Source organism: Panicum virgatum, chromosome 4N (assembly GCF_016808335.1).
Source record: "Panicum virgatum strain AP13 chromosome 4N, P.virgatum_v5, whole genome shotgun sequence".
In the NCBI taxonomy this organism is placed as follows: Eukaryota; Viridiplantae; Streptophyta; class Magnoliopsida; order Poales; family Poaceae; genus Panicum; species Panicum virgatum.
In genome coordinates this window covers 31,780,858-31,802,382 of record NC_053148.1, presented here as the reverse complement: position 1 = coordinate 31,802,382, position 21,525 = coordinate 31,780,858, and the positions used below count along the sequence as shown (strand labels likewise).

General features: G+C 48.2%; 2 protein-coding genes across 10 annotated transcripts; both read left to right on the top strand.

The window, feature by feature from the left end:
- The first annotated feature begins 2,776 nt into the window (after positions 1–2,776).
- LOC120670250 (protein RICE FLOWERING LOCUS T 1-like) lies at positions 2,777–5,428 on the top strand. Its single transcript, XM_039950322.1, has 4 exons — positions 2,777–3,067; positions 3,433–3,494; positions 3,593–3,633; positions 4,919–5,428. The coding sequence occupies exons 1-4, from the start codon at positions 2,876–2,878 to the stop codon at positions 5,143–5,145; spliced, it is 522 nt and encodes a 173-aa protein (XP_039806256.1). The 5' UTR covers positions 2,777–2,875; the 3' UTR covers positions 5,146–5,428.
- A 950-nt stretch (positions 5,429–6,378) lies between these two features.
- LOC120670251 (glycerol-3-phosphate acyltransferase, chloroplastic-like) lies at positions 6,379–10,070 on the top strand. 9 transcript variants are annotated; one of them, XM_039950324.1, is made up of 5 exons: positions 6,382–7,210; positions 7,365–7,608; positions 7,802–7,862; positions 8,352–8,453; positions 8,541–10,070. In XM_039950324.1, exons 1-5 carry the CDS (start codon positions 7,186–7,188, stop codon positions 8,550–8,552), a joined length of 444 nt encoding a protein of 147 aa, XP_039806258.1. In that variant the 5' UTR covers positions 6,382–7,185; the 3' UTR covers positions 8,553–10,070. The 9 variants fall into 9 exon arrangements, with proteins under 9 accessions (XP_039806262.1, XP_039806261.1, XP_039806257.1 ...); XM_039950331.1 differs by lacking the exons at positions 8,352–8,453; positions 8,541–10,070 and adding an exon at positions 7,947–8,085 and having other exon boundaries at positions 6,384–7,210; positions 7,365–7,462; positions 7,550–7,602; XM_039950330.1 differs by lacking the exons at positions 8,352–8,453; positions 8,541–10,070 and adding an exon at positions 7,947–8,085 and having other exon boundaries at positions 6,386–7,210; positions 7,365–7,462; positions 7,550–7,608.
- Positions 10,071–21,525: the final 11,455 nt, after the last annotated feature.

Genomic DNA, 21,525 nt, shown 5'->3' with positions numbered 1-21,525 from the left:
GCATAAAGGATATGTGTTGTATATGTCAAGCTGTAATATGGGCTGGAATCTATTCTTTCTGCTGCTCAATTAGCTCCACATGTTATAGATCCACTACCAAATTTGCAGAAAATGCCGAGAGGTTGTCAGAAGGTGGCTGACGGGGGCTTTGTTTATTCGTGTACGTCATCTGATTTTACTAGTCGAGAATTGCTGGTAGCTAATTCATCTTCACTCTTGGCTAAATTGCGTCGGAAGCGCACAGTCCTACCACCTCCCCTCTTTTCAGTCGGTTTGAATTTTATTTTTACGTACAAAGTTTTCAACTTCAGTGAGGGCTGCCTAATAGAAGGTGCCAAAATTATATGGTCGTTTTTTAGAAATTCGTAGTTAAGTCAATGGTGATACCATGTGGGGTATGTGATGGAAGAATAGAAATGGAAGTTCAGGAAGTTAGTAGTGGAGGGTGAGATTATTCCTTTACGATAAACAGAATTGGAATTTGGATGCAAACAGATAATGAAGAGATGCCAAAACTTACAAGCGGAATGACATGCACCACGGTTGACATAAATAAGAATAACTTCCCTACATGACATTAATATTAGGCAGCAATCCAATCGCAATCTTGATTTTACAGTCGCCCGCAAGCAAGCAAACTCGCGGTCGACGACAAAGTGTGCGGGGCCCACGCGATATTTCTCCATGCCTCCTCTCCTTTTCCCATTCACTGTTTCTCTTTCCTCCTCTGACCTCCCCATGCGAGCGGCTTCTGGTCTCTGGATCTCCCCAGGCGAGCGGAGGAGAGGCCCAGCTGGCTGGTGGCGGAGCGGCCGTCTGGCGACGGGGACATCCATCCATCTCTCCCTCCCTCTCTCCAGCGATGGAGGCGCTGACGGGGGCCCACCTCCCAGGCTGGTGCGCGCGGTGGTCTTCAGCGGCGACGGCGGGTTGCCCGGCCTCCCCGGCCCTCTGACCTTCCCGGAGCGCCGCCCCCTGATCTCTGCAGTGGCTGGGCGGCCCACGCCGCGGAGGATCCCACAGCGCCGGCGGGGGAGACGCAGGCGGAGCTCCCCAGGTTTGAGTTTTTTTTATCGCAAAATTTTTTTGCAAAATTTTTCCACTGCAAAAATTTTTTCTCTTGAAGGTCCCTGTTTTCTAATTTTTTTTTCAAAAAAATTTCTGCTCTCCAATTTTTTCTTTGATTTTCCATCTTAAATTTTTCTCTCAAATTTTTCTCTCTAAAATTTTCTCGTCAAAATTTTCTGTCTTTTTTTCTCAAATTTTTTTTTGAAAAAATTTCTTGAAATCAGAAAACGACAAAAATTTACTAAAATAGAAAAAAACTAGCGGTCCGAAAATCGACCGTACGGAGCTCCTCCATATGGTTGACCGTAAAATAGCCACACCCCAATCCAATCTAGGTAATTTCACCATTTTTGTATATTTTTCTTCTATTTTGATTGGTGGAATGACAACATGGGTGCTGCAATGCAATGCAGTTTGGGCACTAAGATATGAACAGGCTGTGGGGCCAGCGACCAAACAAAATACAAAACGTGAGCAAAAAGAGCCAATCATGCATAGAGGTGCATTGGTTCCCTTTTAGTGAGGTCATGTCCTTTCCAACAATGACAGGAAACGCATAAATACAAAACACTAACAATATCTTAAATCTTCTTTCTCAATACATGTTTTCAGCAATTCTTTATACAGGTAAGAGAATCATTCGAAGGACATAGGAAAGTATTTGTGCTGCAAATGGGCACATGTGCCACTTACATAGATGTGCTCATGTGCACATATATACCCTGTGGAATCTATTCTCTATAGTAACCAGGTTTTAGGATATAGGATCACATAAAACCTCAAGGATGGACATCAGTAATCCCTTGGAGGAAAAAAAGGTATATGTACATGTAGGGCATATATGTCTCAAGGCAAGTAGATAATCAAGAGTATTGCCCCACGCCCCCACGTCTTACTCTTCTTCCACTAGTACAAAAATGGTCTTTGATCGTTAACATTTGTCTCGGCCACATTTGAATACGGGACTAATCTAGACATTAGTCACGGTCCAATGGCTAGAGGGTACGGGGGACCTTTAGTTCTGGTTAGGACCACCACCCGGGATTAAAAATCACCCTTTGTCTCGGGTGGTATCCAGACTAAATGTTGACCCTTTAGTCCCGGTTGGAGGCTCCAACTGGGACTAAAACGTGTTAGTTTTTAAAAATGCACCCCCTCTAGAGTCACATGCATGTAGGTGGGGTGATAAGAAAGCTATATGTAAGATAAGATATCCTGCAAACCAAAGGAGTTGGTGGTTCTTGCTAAATATTTTTTTTTCCTAGGCTTGCTTTCCTGGTTGGAAAACTGGGACTAAAGAGGATTCCCAACCGGGACAAATGAGCTTCTCTGTACTAGTGTTCTTGTGGAAGATAAGGAGCAACTTGCAAGACACTCAGAAGATTTAAATTAAAGTCAGAAGAGTACTCTTCCATGCATCTCCCCTTATATGGAATTTGATAATGAATGAATAGATTCTGTGTGGATATGACTGTATATATGTGACTAATATGACATAGATATGCTGATTCGCACCATCGTCTGTGATGCTTAGTGAAGCCAATGAAAAAAGTTTGAAATCCTGTCAAACAATGCAAGTAGAAGAGCATCATTTAGAAAAGTGGGGAGATAAGAATGTGCTGATGAAGCTGTAACTGAAAACGAGAATCACATGGGTGCACAGCTAATTGAGCATCTTCTACGACTCTATAAATAGCTCAAAGACCTTGTGATTTGCTCAAGCCACATTGGAAGGCCTGATAGCTTTAGTAGGTGATAGCTACTACAACTACGACCGCCACCATACACTCTCACACCAAAATATAGCATGGCAAACGACTCCTTGACGAGGGGGCATATAATCGGGGATGTCTTAGACCCGTTTACTAGTTCGGTGCCTTTAACTGTCATGTATGATGGCAGACCTGTGTTTGATGGGATGGAGTTTCGGGCGTCGGCGGTGTCGGTGAAACCTAGAGTTGAGATTGGTGGTGATGATTTTCGAGTGGCCTATACCCTAGTAAGCCATCACTTCGCAGATCGAGTCCATTGGTGGTGGCCATATATATGGCCAACATTTCGACTACTTTCTTCTTAATCCAGGGGTGGTTACACCAAATGATGCTCAGGAGCAACTTTCCAAACTCCAGCCGAAGTTTGGAATTGATGGCTTAGCTCATTGTGAAGGCGAAAATAGTCTCCTGGTGCCCGGCTTGGTTAGGGCTAATATTGATTAGCTCTTTATGATAAGTAGCTAGGTTTTACAGTGAGCGAGACACTAACAGAAAAAATGCAGGATTTCTCAGCCCACCACAAAAATGCTGAGGTTTATTTTTAATTCCCTAACATGTTGACCATATGTTTGTGTTAATGTAAATATATTAGGTTATGGTGGATCCTGATGCTCCTAATCCCAGCAACCCTACCCTGCGAGAATACTTGCATTGGTAAGTTATAGTTATTTCACTTACTATTCAATCAATTACATGTACAATCCTTCAGGTACCCTGATTGACTAATCTCACACCTTTTTAACTTTTGATAGGATGGTGACTGACATCCCAGCGTCAACAGATGATAGCTTTGGTGAGCACATTGTCAGTTTCACACTAAGCAAAACATAATTAAGTTGCAACAGCTGGATTCTTATAAATCTCTCTCTCTCTCTCTCTCTCTCTCTCTCTCTCTCTCTCTCTCTCTCTCTCTCTCTCTCTCTCTCCTCCCTCCCTCCCTCCCTCCCTCCCTCCCTCCCTCCCTCCCCAAACAATAGAAAGATATGTGAAATGTTAATGTTAATGTGCCAATGCACACCTTCATTCGTAGTGTACTAGTGTACATCTTCTATGTGATCCTACAAAGCATGTAATACCCATCTTTAACCTAAGCAATGCTTCTTGTTTTTAGTATTTTAACACAATGCACTATTTGTGTTTTCTTACTTTTCAGTTAAATTTGATCATTAAACCCTAACATTATTTGCGACTTCCTGATTTATGCTGAAAAGTATTAGGAAATTAAAGGAAGTGAAACCTTGTAAGATAGTGTATGTTTTAACATATGCACTGTAAGATTTTCTATCCATACTTCAACCATACAATAACATGTTGTACTATCTATCAAATAAAAACAATGCAAAGGAATTTTCTATGTCATGCGTTAACTTATGGCAAACTTATAATTTATTTGTTTTAGTATCACAGGTCAAGCTAGCTTTATTGTTAGATAATTTTTACATTCATATAAAAATGTAATATAAGGGTGTATTTCTTTAGTTATCACATTTGTCCAAAACATGACACAAATATAGAATCCTTTGCAAGAATATTATTTCTCCAAATGTAAGATAAAGTTTTTAATGAAACTAGAGTAACATATATACATGCACAAAGTTAGGCATGCAACAGAAAATGTAAAGCCATTGGTTGGGGACAAATACAAATATTTCAGAATTTTATGTGATTGTATCTTCAACTTTATGTTGCATATTGAGGACTTCACCAGTTTCCCAGATATTCCAAGTTTACTTTGGAAATTTAATTCTTCACATAAGATTTATTTCAAGGAAAATGAATATTCATTACTAATCCATTAAAGGAATAAATAGAGTAAGTTATGCCAGAATATTATATCAAACGTGAAATTTTTCATATTCACAAAGAACTCATTTTTTTTATTTTTCTTACATAACAGTAGTTAAGATAGATTAAACGAAAATCTACATTACGTGGCTGGCCTGAATGAATCTTAAAATAGCACGGGCATTTATTATTCTGGTATCCTAGCATAGATTACTGTTATGTAAAGAGAAAACTTTTGAAGGGGAAAACCACAAAGAATATGTTTCTTACCATTCTTTTGCATTAAATGGCAGGCCGAGAGGTTATAACATATGAGAGCCCGAACCCCACCATGGGCATACACCGTATCGTCTTGGTGTTATACCAACAACTGGGGCGGGGCACGGTGTTTGCACCGCAAGTGCGTCAAAACTTCAACTTGCGCAATTTTGCACACCGTTTCAACCTCGGCAAACCTGTGGCTGCGATTTACTTTAACTGTCAGCGACAAACAGGCACAGGTGGGAGAAGGTTCACCTGAGTATTTTACTCCTCATGTTCAAGTTGAAGGCAAGCTTGTCTACTAGTTATATATGCATGCGTGCTTACCTACATATGGCCGCATTGTCATAAAGTATCTGGCACAAAATCTAGAAATAAGATGTATTTATTGTGCATGTAGGCTAGTGTGCCTCCATGAGGGTAATGTCTACTTTTTAATAATCTCATGATAAAAGAGGTTATACTGGGTGTACTCATGTGACATTTTTGTCACATCTCTTGCTAATAAACATATATATATATGGTTCTCCTTTGATCGTGAACCTTAAGAGAATTTTGGATGTGAATTTATGAAATCCAGCTTTGGATGTCAACTGCTAGAATTTATATTAAACTCGCAGTGGAGGTCCCTACTTTTTTAATGTACTAGGATCGTGCCTGTGCGTTGCTATGAGCAACAAACATTTATGCCTTATAACAACCAGTGTTAAAGTAGTATTATCATATAATAAAAAAGCATGACAGATTATTTGTTTAATTTAGAATTGCCTAAATAGCAAATCATGTGCTAATGCTACAGAAACATCTCTTAATGTAAATTAAACAAGAAAAAAAATTGGCCCTATTGAGTGTTGATGGAACCTCTAACTGCCAAACCAAACTAAGAAAAAAATATATCAATAAATTAGAGCACAACCCTGGAAGAAAAGAAAACTTATCAAATTTTGATTTCACATATTCTGGTAGCAGTTTTATGATCTTAAACAAATGGAATACTCATGTTCATAGTTCACATGATATCTTCAAATGAAATCTTTCTTTGGGAACATAAAAGACACTTGCATACTCGATGAAAATGGGCGTGTTTTAACCAGTTGATCAGACCAACGAATACAAAAAAAAAAGGACAATTTGCTGGAAGACAGCCAATGAAAAAAGACGTTGACAATTTGCTGGACATAGATGATAGCAATCTACTCGTGATTTCGGTTTTGGTTGCTCTACTAAAAGCCGTAGAGAATTTGCTGGAACATTTGAATCATCATGCATCTGCCAAAGAGGTGGGAAGTATTGAAAGATCAGAACAAATGTGACCAACAAAGATGAACGGTTGATAATGCACAGAATGGTAAGGTCAAATATCGATCCAATGTAAATGTAAAACCTAAAATTTCTGAAAATGTCAGTGCATGAGCTTATTCATTCATTCATGAGTAGCATCCATTTCTCCATTTCAATCTCTACTACTAAAAATTCCCTAAGAGGGACGCACCTTTCCGTCGTCCGTCGCGGCGGTGCGATTCGTCGCTCCTCCCATGGTTCAGCCTCCAGCGAATGTGGACCGTCTGATCGTAAGGCTTTCAATCCTGTGCGTCCATCGCCCCCGTCGAGCTCCCTTCCCTCCGCTCGCCCGCGACCCCGCCTCTGCCCCCACCGCCGCTGCCAGACCGCAGAACGCAGGCGCCGTCCCACCACCACCTCCTCTCCTCCTCGCCTAATCTGCCTGCTCCGCCGCTCGCCGCACCCCGACGTCGGATGCTTGGCCGCACTCCAAGGTCGAGGCCATCCGCTGCGCCGCTCGCCCGCCCGCGTCGTGAACCCCCCGTCGCGTCCCCGCCGCTGCTCCCCTACCCACCGCTCCGCTGCAAGCCACGCTGCTCGGCCCTCCTCAACCCCTTCACGCGCGTCAACTTCACCGCCAAGATCTGGATCTTCCCTACCTCTCGCTCCGCCCCGACGCCCTCCACCTCCTGACCCCCGGCCCCTCGCTCTCCATCGCACCACCGCTGCCGCCGCCCTCCCCAGCATGGAGAACTGCCCGCTCGGATCCTCCTCCTCATCCCCTAGGGGAGGAGGCTCCTACTTCGCCGTCTCCTCCTCATCCTCCACGGCAGCCGACTGCACCGAGATCCTCTGCCAGAGCGCATCCTCCCATGGAACTCGCCTTAATGCGGCTCGAACTTCGATTCCGAATCTTCCTCCGAGTTGATTTGCCCTTTCATGAACTCCGACTCCGGTGACTTCGCCTCCCGGAGTCCTGCTCCACCGCCCGAGCCTCACCCGCCTCTCTCTCCTTCAGATGCGAAGCCACAACCTCACCAGAGGTAGCACCTCCTCCTCTTTGAACCCGGATTCAAACCCTAGGATTTTGAATGCCATGCTCCTTCAATCGTTGGAATTTCGTATGCTGCATTATTATGGAGCAGACACTTACACAGAACTGATGAGCCCTTTGTTTCCAATGCTTGCGTCGTATAGAGCTCATTTTACACATCAGAAATGAACTGGAGGAGGGAAGTCTGCCTGCAGATGATGCTAGCAGCCTGGAGGAGCTCTATTACAATTACAAGAATGCTGTAAAAACTGGGTTTGATCTTTGTAGCATTTTTAATGTACTATTGTCAGATTGTTGTAGCTCATGCCTTGCAATATTTTGTTATCAGGTTGCACAAACTGGAGATGCAAATGCATATGAGATCATGCTTTCAAATATGATGTACAGGTTCTGTCTCCTATTCTTATTTCTATTTTCCTTCACAATCTGCTCTGGCAATTTTGTTCATGTTCCCATATGGTCTCCCTTATCGAGCTTCATTCTTTGCAGAATCCATTTACCGAGAACCATTCGACTATTGCAGAAAAATGACCTGCTATGGTTCCCTTACATTTTTTCTGACCTCATTTCATATGCTCAGGAACTCCTACATTTGCAACATTTCCCTTTTCCATGACATGGAAGAGAAGCTCCGCCAGCAGGTTGATTCATCTAATCATCACTATAGTTCATGTTTCCTTCAGTAACTATCAGTCAATAGTTTATTTCAGTACTGAATCTTACAGTGATATGGCATCAAGGTCTTTCAGAAGAAGAGGATAGTGTAAAACATCATTGTGTGTTGAGGCCCAATAACTGCTTATCAATACTCTTAATTGACATAAATGAATATCACTCTCTAAGGATTGAACTAGAATTGATGCATATGTTTCTACTGTGAAATTGTGAATATTGCTTTCTTATTTTGACATCATGACCCAAAATTCTCAAGTTTCAGAAAAGAAAGTACGCTGACAGTTAGTACGCATCATACTTTGGAAACCATTTATTCTTATGCACTTTGTTAGTTCTGTTACTACTCGAAGCACCAGGCATGAGGTTGTTACAGTTATTGTCCCGAGATACTCATTCTTGTAATCCATGGTCCCAAAGGTTCTTATTCAAAATAGTAATAAAGTATATCATTGCAGGACCACAATGTTGTTTTGATGTCAAACCATCAGACAGAAGCAGATCCAGCAATTATCGCCTTGCTGCTTGAAAAAAGCAATCCGTGGATTAGTGAAAACATAGTAAGGCCATTCTTTTTAGTATAAACTGTTGAGCCAGTCAAAATAGTTTAAATTGTGACCTAACTAGGTTTGTGTTGCGGGCGATAGGGTTGTTGCTGATCCGCTTTGGAAGCCATTTACCATAGGAAGGTCTTTTCTTCACCCAGAAACTTTGTGATATGTGATAATGTTACTTTCAGCTTTCTTTCACTTCCATCAATTTTTCACTTAAGCATTTTTTTAACAACCTCATGCCTGGTGCATCAAGTTGTAGAACTAACAAAATGCATTTTTTCCCCTCAAGAACCTGATTTGCAAGTACTCAAAAAAGCATATGAATCTGAACATGGTTCAAAACATAATTGATGCTTGTGAATCTACATAATCTATGCTTGTGAATCTGCGTACTTGTCTAAGATTCACTGGTGAATTTGATGGCACTGTTCAACTTCAACTGTGTTGTGCCTAACGAGGGCACATTTTTCGTCTTCGGCTCCTGGGTTTGCGTCGCCAACGGCTCAGGTGGCTTCAACAGCCACCTAGCCGACCCCGGGGAGTAGGAGGCACTGAGGGCGAAGCAGAAAAGCGATCTAGATGAGTTCATCTACAACCTCGATGATATGCTGCTCCCTGATCTTGCCTTAGAGACCGAGAAGCAGTTCATTTTCGACGCGACTCCAATTTGGTCTGCACCAGCCTTCCTCGGATTGGATTCATTCCAATCTGAGAAAACCTGCACCCAATTCCACTTTGGGCTATGTAACACAACTTCTGTCTACCAAGATGCCATTCAGTCCGAGTTCCTCTCCTCCTTGGAGAAGGACTTGGATCATCTGCTCAAGCTCGAAGAAGAGGACACCACCGCCTATCAGGAGGCGCGTCTTAGACAAGTACTCAGATCCAGAGGAGGAAGCCGAAACCTTTTTGCGCAACCATATGGATCTCACCATCACCTCGATGCCACAAGGCCGGTTCGTGACTGGAAGGGCTTTGAGCCCCTGGAAGTACTCAATCACTCCCGCCTCATGGCCCACGTCCCAGATTTGCCTTATCAACAAGGTAGACCCTCCAACCAATAGGAGACCCTATCTTGATCGATGATGACAACAACCAAGACGCTTGCTCCCCAGAAAGGCATGTGTTCATGGCAATCATCAACGAGCAGTATGCCAATGAACTACCCGATCAGATCTCCGCTAACGAGCTGATGACAAACACCCTGCAAGATGAGAACGACGCTAGGATGGCTGCTCAGAGAGCCAGGAACGCCAAGCGAGTAGAGCGCAGGGCGAATGCTGCTGATCACACGTGCGATGCTCACCCTATCCTCCGTAATCTCCAAGGTGCATTTGCGGCAGAGGACAAACGCATGTTCAACTCTCCCATTGTGAACATCGCGGAGGCCACATTACTCCTCCAGCAGGCAGCAGCTCCCTTGAAACCCGGAGGCCGAGCGAGCAATTCTGCTCACCAGGCAGGCTATGATCCAGCTGAATCAAATTGATCCATTGCCGTCCCTCTATCGTACTCCCTCGCAAACCGGATGGATATATTTAGTAAGAGAAAAGCATTGAGAACAACTCCAAGAGATTCTCCATATCTTTCTCATTGTTAGGAATTGCGATTTTGATGGAAAAATACCCTCCCAAATGTAGCCATTCTCCATTCTGCATTTTTCGCTAGCCAAAGATAGATAATAAAAATAGCTTTCTAGAGTGTACACAAGATATAGAAAATGAGAAATTTTACAATGATTGAAAAAAATTGGAGCTGTCCATCAGATAAAATCCTATGGTGGTGAAGGTAGGAAGTACCCAGAAGTAACTAGGGTAAAATACTTGGTGCTTCCAAAATATAGGACCAAGTACTAAAAAATGGGACCAAATACTAATTTAATTTAATTTTTATAAATACTTTCTATACATTAACGGCTAGAAAAAAATTCAAAGTAAAAGTACCTGAAAGTATCCATTTGTAGTTTACAATTATTGTAAAAGATCTCAAAATGATAGAAATATGTTGGAGAGTGTGAAAACATATAGAAAGAGATTTTTATGCAGAAAATTCTCCAAATGATAATTTAGAGAGTAAAATTTAGAAAGAATCTTAAAGATGCTCTAATAGAAGACATTATGTAATCACCTCAAAAGTCGACCAGCTTTGCATTTCACGTGCAGTGTTAGTCCGCGTCTGGAGAGTATACCATATACAGCTTACAAAAGCACTACCAGTCTACCACACGTACATAATATCAAAGAATTTGAGGAGCTAAGATTTCACCATCTTTATTTATTTTTTTGCATATATAATTTTAGTAGGACTCCGAACAGGTGTGACCTGACACATAACAATTTCATTTCAATCTATTAGCAAAATCATGGATGACAAATTTCATAGGTGACTCTATGCATACTGCCATGGCCCATGTTGTCATCCGAACACATTCTCTATGCTTTCTCCATTGCAATCGCAGTTGAAAAGTTGACAAATGGCAAGGGTGCGTTCCATATTCTGCTGAACATATGCGCCATGGAAATGCAATTGTTCGTTATGTCGTGCGTCAAATTGAGGAGTTTGCCGAAGGCATCACTCTTCTAGCTAGTGGTGGACTTCCTTGGTCCTAATAATAAGTGCTCCTCCTTTTCCTTTGCTGCAGCCTGCATTCTCTGAATCTTTGACAAGTTGCCAGTTCTGAAAAGGTCCCGCAGAACTTGGCAACTTGCCTGGTCGATGGACAGTGTTGTCATTGAACAAAACGCAGTAGCTCTTAATGTGGTCCTGGTTGTCTGTCCATAACATATATCCGATGCTATGCGATATGATGGTTACTGGTCAGTAGTGGGAGCTGCTGAAGCTGAAAACAACTCTTTGGGACTTGGGACCTGCCATGGAGATTGGAGAATAACAATGTGCTGCGACTGCGAGCCACCAGCAATTGCAAATCGCATGGGGCCTCTATTGTCGGCCGATTCGCATTCGGCAGCTATCGAGAAAGCATATCATGGGCAATGAAACTGTAGTTGCGGATAGATCTTCTCACAACGAAACCTGAGCCAAGCTCAAGCATCATATTGGGCCACGATACACGTATAAACCCCCGCGTCGTCTCCTCCGGAGGGGGCGACTCGGGCGGCACCCCTGCCCCCACCGCCGTCACCCCCCCCTCTCGGCTCCTCTCCACCTCGCCGCCGCTGGAACGGGGCACCGGGAGTCCGGGCGCCGCTAGGATGGCGGCAGGGGGGGAGGGGGGGGGGGGGCTCTTCCGTGTTGCGCCGACTTGGGGAGACGGCAGCGGCCCGGAGCAGACTTGCTGCGTCGCGCCAGCGCTGGGCTGGGGGCGGCGGATCCAGCATCCTAGGGACCGGATCCGGTGCCCCAGGGACCAAATCTACAGGCCCGCGGCCTCCCTCGCCCCTTCGTCCTCGTGGTCGACAGCGGCTGCTGCGGGGCGGTTCGCGAGGTGCGGCCGCGGTGGCGCGCTGCGACGGTATGCTGAGGGACGGCCGCGGGCTGGCGAGGTGGGAGGCTGCAGCACGGCCGTGGCTGCCGCGCGGAGAGACGAGGAGGAGGTGGCCACAGCAGCTGCGGCCATGGTGGTGGTGGGACGGACGGCGCGAGTAGCGAAAAGGAGGTGTGCATCGGCATCGGCCGGTTTCGGGCCGGAGCAGCCGTGCGACGGCGGGAGTTGGCCGCGGCTCGTTGTGGCATGGCGGCGGCGCTGCATCCGGGAGGGCCTCCATGGCTGTAGCTCCCCGGAATGCCGAGCTGAGTGCGTGCAGTTGATGGATTTCTCCAGGTGAAAGCCTTGCCAGCGTCTGTGCACGGCGATGGCGACGGCGCCCGTGGGCGTCGCTTTCCTCGTAGAGGGCGTCATCTAGGAGCTCCATCCCTGTTGCGCGGGTTCTCGGGTGAAAACCTTGTCCACCTTTGGACGAGCGATGGCGGCGCCATCGGCGTCATTACCTCCTTGGAGGCGTCGCTTACGGAGACCCATCTCGGCTTGTGGCATTGCCGGTTGGCTGCTTGCAGCGGACCGCGGCGGCTGGCGTTGCTTTGCAATTGCCAGTGCGGTGTGGGACTGCGTCGGAGGACGGCGCTCACAGCAACGTCACCGTGGGAAGACTTGGTTTGCAGCGGACTGTGGCACGTTGCTCTGCTTCGCTCGGTGACTCCGGTGCGGTACATCGTCGAAAGACGGTGCGAACGACAACTTGGTTTGCTGGCATGATGGCGGAGACTGTATGCCCGGGTGATGCAACGAGATGATGTCGTCCGGCGGGCGCGGCTTGTCTGTTCATGATGGGGTTCTTGGAAACAGGGAAACACTGTTCTTCTTCCTGGCAGCGACTTTGTTGACGGATCTGCGACTCGGAGTGCTGAGGCGGGCGTGGCGAGGCCCCCGCGTGAGGCGAGGCGACGAGTGAGGTGGAGTCCAACGGCGGATGTGGCGAGGCCCCGTGCGTTGTGTGTCGTGGTGGCGACTGCGAGACAGCATGTGTATTGTCGAGATTCGGTGGTTTCACCCTGTCAGATGGTGAGTGGTGTTGCATCGGCTCTACGGCGGTGGGTCCCGCATGGCGGTGGCCTTCTTAGGTGCGGTGCAGTCTGTTTATCTCATTTCCCTATCAGCGTGCGGCCGTACCTGACGGTGGCTACAAGAGGTGGTGAGGGTGGTCAGTCGCAGCCCCAGTGGAGTGGTCTCGTCCGTGTCGACGTCCCAATCCGAACGGGTAATGTTGTCTCTTGGAGACTTGTTGTGTGGTTTGCGTTGACGTCCCAATTTGACCAGCCGGAGTTTTGTTTGAGTGGAGTTGTGTTCGGCGTGTTTTGATGTCCCAATCCAACCCACCGGTGCTGTTGTCGTGGTTTCTTTCTTTTTCTGGTTATGGCCTCCCAGGGCTATATCCTTATATTTTCTGCTATATCAATAGAAACCCACTCATGAGTAGTGTTGTTTGTTCAAAAAAAAATATTGGGCCACGTCGCCAATAATTCTCGGCCGTGGGATCCTACATCGAGAGTCCAAAGCAGAGCGCAAGCACTGTGGCCCAGCCATCGCACGCCCTCGACGGCTCGGCCATGTTCTCGACGCTTCACGCGGCGGCGTGTCCCCCTCGAGCGAGATAGGCAAAGGCAAGCCAGCGGCGCAACGTTCTTCTTGCCCACTCAAACTGCTTCGCCGCGAGCCTATCTCCTGCTCCCCGCCAGCACAGCCGCGTCAGCGTTCGTGTTGGATGATTTTCGGTGGTGGCTCGCCTCCGATGATGCGGATGAGGGCCTCGGCGTCATCGCAGCATGGGTGGGTCCCCGCAGAGATGCCGAAGAAGCTCTGGATAAACTCTGACACCGTCGCGGCCTCGGACAACGGGCACGCCTGCAGCGGCAACGGGTTGGCCTCCGGCAATGGCCAGCCGCAATGCAAGCTGCAGGTGCTCCGTTCTACCAGGAGACACGTGCTCTCAGAAGTCCATTGATCTCCTCCCTGAAGTCTCCACTTCTCTCCCTGTTCAGAGCTGCTTGCACAGATTTACCCCCGGGCCACGCCCGCTGGGTGTTCGATGTATGTCATCATGCGCATATAGTGACTGCATTCGCGGGACAGGATAAACTTGGTGTTATCTGGACATACGTATCGCCTCTACTATTTATTATCTGGACCTTGGTTCTATCTCAATGGACAGGATAAACTTGGTGTTAATCAAATGCATGCTATATCAACCGCCGCTACATTAAATGGATAATGGATGTATTTGAAATTCGGAGCTAAGCTGATCAACCTTTCTCAATAGTTGAAAAGCTTCAGTTGCATGATGCATCATTATTAGCAGTGTTTCGTGTTTGATTTTGATAGGATAGTAATGTGTGAAAAAGTCATCAGCTTCTTTCTTCGACGTAGAGGTTCCAAGATATTACATAATTTTTTTTCTCCCTAAATTTATGCATTCTAGTGTCTTTACTGGAATTCCTTCGCTCCTGCGGCAGAGAGAAGTAGAGAGTGAATCCATATGGATTAAGCTGGATTTCACCGAGGTTAGGCAAGCATCCGGATCTGTTATTAGCAGCAAATAAATGCCATTAAATTGTTTGGTATTGTTAATCCTTGCTTACGATCTTTAGAGACAGTGTCTCTACCTTTCTTGAATGGAGAGGAACTAAACAAACAGTTTTTCTATAGGAGCTATAAACTCCATTAGACCGAGGATAGATGCTACAGAGTCGTGGTCAACAAAAGAAAAAACATAGTCTCGACTGAACGAACACATGAGCCGGACTCTGCTAAGGCACCAGCTACCTTTTTACTTGTCTCTAGGGCTAAATATAAAAATCAACTTTGTAAAGCTTTAGGTCCACCAGATCCTTCAGCTTCTGATCGAGGGCACTTCAACCTCAACTTCAGATTGATTCTGAAAGTAGCGGTTCCTTATTTAATTTTAGGAAAAAAAATATTTTTCATCCTTTAAGCATTGTAAAAGAATGATCGGCATTGATCCCTTATGTCTTCATTGGCTCAAATCATTCACTTAACTAAACCGATGCACTCATCATCCCACCTTAGTTTGATAACGCAATTAGTGACTTCTGACACAGTTTAGGCCAAGTGCCATCTAACTAATCTCTTAGCCATGTCATATATGCCGAGTTCGCCAAAAATATTTTGAAAAAAATCCTATAAATTGGCTTTCCTGTAAACTTTTATCGTCATTATTACAAAATCTTGTCGAATTGAGGATGAGCATCGCTGTCTGCCATCTCGTATAAGGTCTTGTTTAAATGCACTCAAAATTTCAAAATTTTACAAGATTCCCTATCACATCGAATCTTTAAACGCATGCATGAAGTATTAAATGTAGCTAAATAAAATAACTAATTACACAGTTTAACTATAATTTGCGAGATGAATCTTTTGAGCCTAGTAAACCCATGGCGGGATAATAATTACCAAATACAAACGAAATTGCTACAGTACTTTACGCCCAAATCTTTTCTCATCTAAACAAGCCCTAACCCAATTACGGTAGGCATGTTATGCCGTGATGTAGGAAAGAAGCACGCCGGCCAACTGTATGATAACGAGGAGCCTGACCCGAATGACTCTTATCCTCTTCCCTCTGACGCCATCATATCATGGCCGCTGCCAACAAGCTGCCAGGGGTTAGGGTATATAGGCAGCAAATGAAAAAGAGGTGCAAAGGGAAATAAAAAATAAATTATGGGGAAATTAATGAATTCACACTGTGCTATTAGGGGCAATTGGACTGGCACATCACCTACCATTGAAAGAATATTGCTGGTTAAATTTTGGAATAAATTTAGAAAAATACAAGTGTTGACAGCCAAATTTGGCACCTGCTGAGGTCAACCGGTCTGACCGGTCTGGTCTGTACAGTCCGAGTAGAATTAGGGTTTTTGTAAATAGTCCTCATGTAATCCTACTCGTGAAGGGGTACGTCTTCCCCGGCCTATAAATATAAAAGCTAAGGCCGATTGAGGTTATTCCCAATCGAATCAATACAAAAATCGCATTACTTTTATCTCTCAAACCCTAACCTTTTCCAACCCTAGATTGCTTTCTTCCTTCGTCCCGGCGGCGTTTGAAGACGTTCTGAGTGGCCTGCCGACCTCAGAGCAACCCTACGATCACGAGCTCTGACGGGGTCCCTCCCGAGCTCGCTGTTCTAGGTTTCCAACGAGCCCCTACCTGAACCGGTCAGACCGGTCTGCGATACCGGTCAGACCGGTCTGCCCAGGGTTTCGCGGGTGTTGATCGTTTTGACGATCGTTCGCGCGTTCTAGCGCATTCGAGTGTGTTGGCGCGATTCTGTGTCAACACACTTTTTGGCGACTCCGCTGGGGAGAGATTAATCTGGTTTTAAAACCGATCTGATCTACTCCCTGAAAAAGATGGGCTCTTCAGAAATCAACAAGGAGAACATCATCACGGCTACCATGGAGGAGCTCACCGAGGAGGAACGCAAGGCCTACCTTCTTGTGGAGGAGCACGTCAAGGCACAATTCTTGAAGGGCTTCAAGAAGGATCGTGGTGGCCTCGTCAAAAGGGTGGAGGAGTTCGTGCTGCCATCTCTCAAGCTTAACCAGGATAAGATTGAAGAGATCACCAATGTAAGCCTTTCTCCATCTGATATATTTAATAGGATGTCATCTTTAATGGATCAGAAGATTATTGCTGCACAAGCTGCTACAGGTGACATTTTAGTTAAATTGAGTAGTGATGTTGATGCGCTTAAAGGTAAACAACCTATGTCAGATCCTAACTCATCAGATCCGAGTTCGGCTACCCCTGAGTTCACATCTAAACCACTTTATGGTATGCCGCCGAACTCGTTTCCAGGCCAAACCCCACCACCGTCGACCGTGCACACAGCACCGGTCAGACCGGTCCCACATATCGGTCAGACCGGTCCGACCAGTCAGACCGGTTATCAGACCGGTCAGACCGGTTACTCAGTGCCGTCGCCAACGCCTCTCGAGACAATTCCAGGTTCGGCTGCCCCTAGCCGAACTAATGAATTGTCACTTTATACACCGCCCCGCACTACTGCTATAGCGGGAGGATCACAGGGATCTGGACCTAATCAAGGACCTATCCCAACTTCATTACATACGATGGCGCATGGAAATTCTAATGCACATCAGTTTTCTAAGTTCTATACCAGCCAGCACTATCAAGCCGATCTTATTAAGTTCAAGGAGGATCTGGCGAATGCGATTAAGAGTAAGCTTGGGGTGGATATGGGTACTACACGTTTGTATCAAAAACCTTATCCCGCTGAGTTTGATTTCACTCATTTTCCTGCTGGTTGGCGTATTCCCGAGTTTACTAAATTTAATGGTGATGATTCTCGTACAACATGGGAACACGTTAGTCAATATGTATTGCAGTTAGGGGAAGCTGGCTTTAATGATGCTTTACGTGTGCGTTTATTTTCTTTATCTTTGACTGGAACGACTTTCTCTTGGTTCTCTTCACTTGCTCCTAACTCCATTCGCAATTGGGCTCAATTGGAGCGTAAATTTCATGATCACTTCTTTAGTGGGGAAACCAAAGCGAAATTGTTGGATTTAACATCGATTAGGCAAGGGCGTGATGAATCTTCTTCGGATTATTTCAAAAGATTTAAAGAAATTAAAAATCGGTGTTTTAGTTTGACGATTTCTGAAAAAGATTTGGCGGATTTGGCATTTAATGGTTTACGTTCTTATTTGAAAGAGAAACTTGAGGGCTTTGAATATCATACCGTGAATTTTTTGCAAGTCAAAGTCATGGGTTTAGAATTTAAACTTAAAAATGCCAAAGATACTTTCAAGCCTCATCGGTCCAACACACACATGCTTGATCATGATTCAGATGGTTCGGACGATGATAGTAAGGAAGTATATGCCGCTGAATTTGTTTGGCCATCAAAGGCCAAACCCGGTTCGGTTCCGTCTCTCAAGCCGATTCAAAAGAATCGGAAGGAGGAGCCGAAGTTTACTTTTGATGGTTCGGACGATGAACTGTCGGTACCCTGTAGCAGGGGTACCCACTCTTACCGCAGCAAGACAGGACCCTCGTAGTTATCCGTAACTACGCGTAAGGACGGAGTAGCCAGGCTCCACCGGACAGGCTCTTCCCTCACCAAGCCAACGGCCCCGGACCCGTTCCCCGCCTGGGGATGGGTCCGGAGACGCCACGTGTCTCTAAGGGATGGAAGCTCCGAGCTGACAGCCAGGCCTCGGACCCCCCATAGGGGTCCGGGGCCTCCTGCGCCGTCCGGACCCCCCTTACCGTGCGGGGGTCCGGAGACGCCACGTGTCCCGGGGGCACGGGCGCGGGCTCATGCGCGAGTCCTCCGCAAGGGGGACTCACCCACCCACCACATTTAATGCGGATGGTTGACGCATGCTCTGCCGCCGTAGCACGCGGGACAGCCTTTGACAGGCCCCGCTGTGCACCGCGTATTACCAAGGTGCACAGTGCAGCCGCCTGTGCCGCGCCCGCGCAGAGCTCGTCAGCCGCATTAAATGGATACGACGGCACGGCACTTTTCCATCATGCCGCCTACGCCGCTCCCTACACAGCCGTTCAGCTACGTGGTAGACGACGCCGCTGGCTACGACGGGCGCCGTTCCGACAAGACAGCGCCTAGACATGCTGAACGGGAGACTCCAAGAGCAGGCAAAGATATCCAGAGAAAGATCTCCTTTGCCTGCAGCGCCATAATGATGAACAGTACTATATTTTATACCGCATCGCTGGGCCCACTTGTCGGGGTCCCGGCAGCCATGTACGCACCTCCCTTGAGATATAAAAGGGAGGCACTCGCTGTGTACAGGACAAGCTCCAGAAAACACAAACTCTCACACTCTCGTGGGGAGGCAATACAACACACAGTGGACGTAGGGTATTACGCTCCGGCGGCCCGAACCACTCTAAATCTTGCTGTGTTCATCGTGTTCTTGAGTGAGATCGTTCTGGGACTAGCTAACCCCCCGAGTACACACTCTCTGGGCTAGGGCGGGTGCCTTCCGCCACCCGGCTGTGGTTGCAGCTCCACGACATTTGGCGCGCCAGGTAGGGGGCTCTTTAGCTGGTCACAGTTCCTCTCCTCATCGTTCCCATGGTTCGTGTGGATGACGTAGAGATGACGGAGGGTGTGGCGTCCTCTACGCCACACGCTCCTTGTGTTCCTGCTCCAGGGGCAACTGTGCCTGTGGAGCAGCCACCGTCGGCAGCAGCGCGCGCTGCTCGCCGGCAAGAGTCAGGGCGCCCATCAACGGCCCCCTCACAAGCTGCGAGCGGCGGAGCGCTGGCAGCGGCTAGGGAGTTGCTTCGCAACCCCCCGGCTGGGGCAGCCTCGCCAGACGCCCTGAAGCAGTGGCGTGATGACGTTGACCGTCTCCTCCACCTGGCTCAGGCCTCCCCCAGTTCTGCAAGGACTGGGCAACGACCTCCGCCCGGCAATGCGGTGGTACCTTACCACCAGCGTCAGGGCGGTGCGTCGGCGTCCGTGCGCTCCCCTACCGTGAGGGGTGCATGAACAGAAGACCTGCGGGCGGAGCTCAACCGCCGGCGCGCGGGAGAGGATGCCCGCGTCTCTGTTGAGAGGGCGTGAGGGTGCCGTCTTAACATTGAGGGCCGTAACCTCAACGCCGACTTAGATGTGGTGGCACCCAAGCCCCCGGTGAACGCCCGGATACAGCCAGGCGCACCAGTTGCCGGGGTGGGCTGCGCTGCACTGGCGGACCACCTCCGAGCGGTGGCATGGCCATCCAAGTTCCGCCCCCACCTGCCGGAAAAGTACGACGGTACCACTAACCCGTCGGAGTTGCTGCAGGTGTACGTTACTGCCATCACAGCGGCTGGTGATAACGGCGCCGTCATGGCAAGCTACTTTCATGTAGCCTTGTCTGGGCCAGCCCGGACCTGGCTCATGAACCTCACGCCTGGGACGATCCAGTCTTGGGAAGAGCTCTATGCGAGGTTCACAGCGAACTTCGCCAGTGCGTACCAGCAGCATGGTGTGGAGGCACACCTCCACGCCGTAAGGCAAAAGCCCGGAGAGACGCTCCGGGCCTTCATCTCGTGCTTCACCAAGGTACGGGGTACCATTCCTCGTATCTCAGATGCATCTATTATCACTGCTTTCCGCCAGGGGGTACGTGACGAGAAGATGCTCGAGAAGCTGGCGACGCACGAGGTGGAAAGCATCACTATGCTCTTCTCCCTGGCAGACAAGTGTGCCAGGGCCGCTGAGGGTCGTGCATGGCACTCAGCCCCCCCAAAGCGGAGACGCCAAGGCTGGCGGCTCCAGTGCTACCGCTCAGGGCGGTGGCAAGAAGAAGAAGAACAAGAACCGGAATCGCGGGGAACTGCAATCTGGTGGACCAGTCGTCGCAGCGGCAGCGCCAGCGGCGACGCCGGCTGCGGCAGCAGCGGCTGGGGGCCAGAATGCACACGGCAAACGCCCTCGCCCGCAAGGTGGAAGCGGAGGTTCATGCCCAGTGCATCCCACCGCTCGCCACAGCGCCGCTGACTGCTGTGAGATCCAGAAGCTCGCGAAGCGGGTCAGTGGGCGGCGTGAGCAGTCCTCCAAGGACGGTTCATCCCCTCCTCGCCAGCGGGCCGGCAAGGAGAAGGTCTCCGACAGCGGGGCCGCCGCCGGGGAGAAGGAGCTGGGGTACCAATCCCCCGCTCGAGAGCTGAAGGGCGTCTACCACGACGACGACTCCGATTCCGACAACGGCGACCGCCGCAAGAAGCTGTATGTAATGTACGGCGGAAGCTGGGAGCTTGTCTCCCGACGGGATGTGAAGACCCTTCGCCGGGAGGTCCTCTCGGTGAAGCCGGGGGTCCCGAAGGCGGCGCCGCACCAGAGGTGGATGAACACCACCATCTCTTTTGGGCCATCTGATTGCCCGGAAAATATGGCCGGAGCTGGTGTACTACCTCTAGTCACCGCTCCTGTCATATCCAATGTGAGGCTCTATCACGTGCTGATTGACGGTGGGGCAGGCCTCAATGTCATCAGCTATGCGGCGTTCAAGCAGCTGCAGATCCCGGAGTCCAAGCTGACTCCCTCTCGCCCATTCTCTGGAGTGGGCCCACACCCGGTGTTCCCCCTGGGGAGCATCACACTGCCGGTCACGTTCGGGACCGAGGAGAACTTCCGCACAGAGAGCGTTCTGTTCGATGTTGCGGAAGTAAACCTCCCGTTCAACGCCATCATTGGCCGGCCGGCGCTCTACCGCTTCATGGCCATTGCTCATTATGGGTATTTGGTCTTGAAGATGCGTTCTCCTGCCGGAGTCCTCACCGTGCAGGGCGACCGCACCGCGGCCGTCACTGCAGTTGAGAGGCTGCATGCTCTGGCGGCAGAGGCTGCGCGTTCCGAGGAGGGTCCGTCCACCTCGCAGCCCAAGGCGCCTGCAAAGGCTCCCAAGGTCCAACCGTCCGATCCGGACCATGTTTCCGTGAAGACGGTGCAGATTGGAGCGGACTCCACCAGGACCACCCGTATCGCGGGGAACTTGGAGGAGAAATAGGAAGACGCGCTCATCGCTTTCCTCCGGGCAAATGTCGACGTGTTCGCCT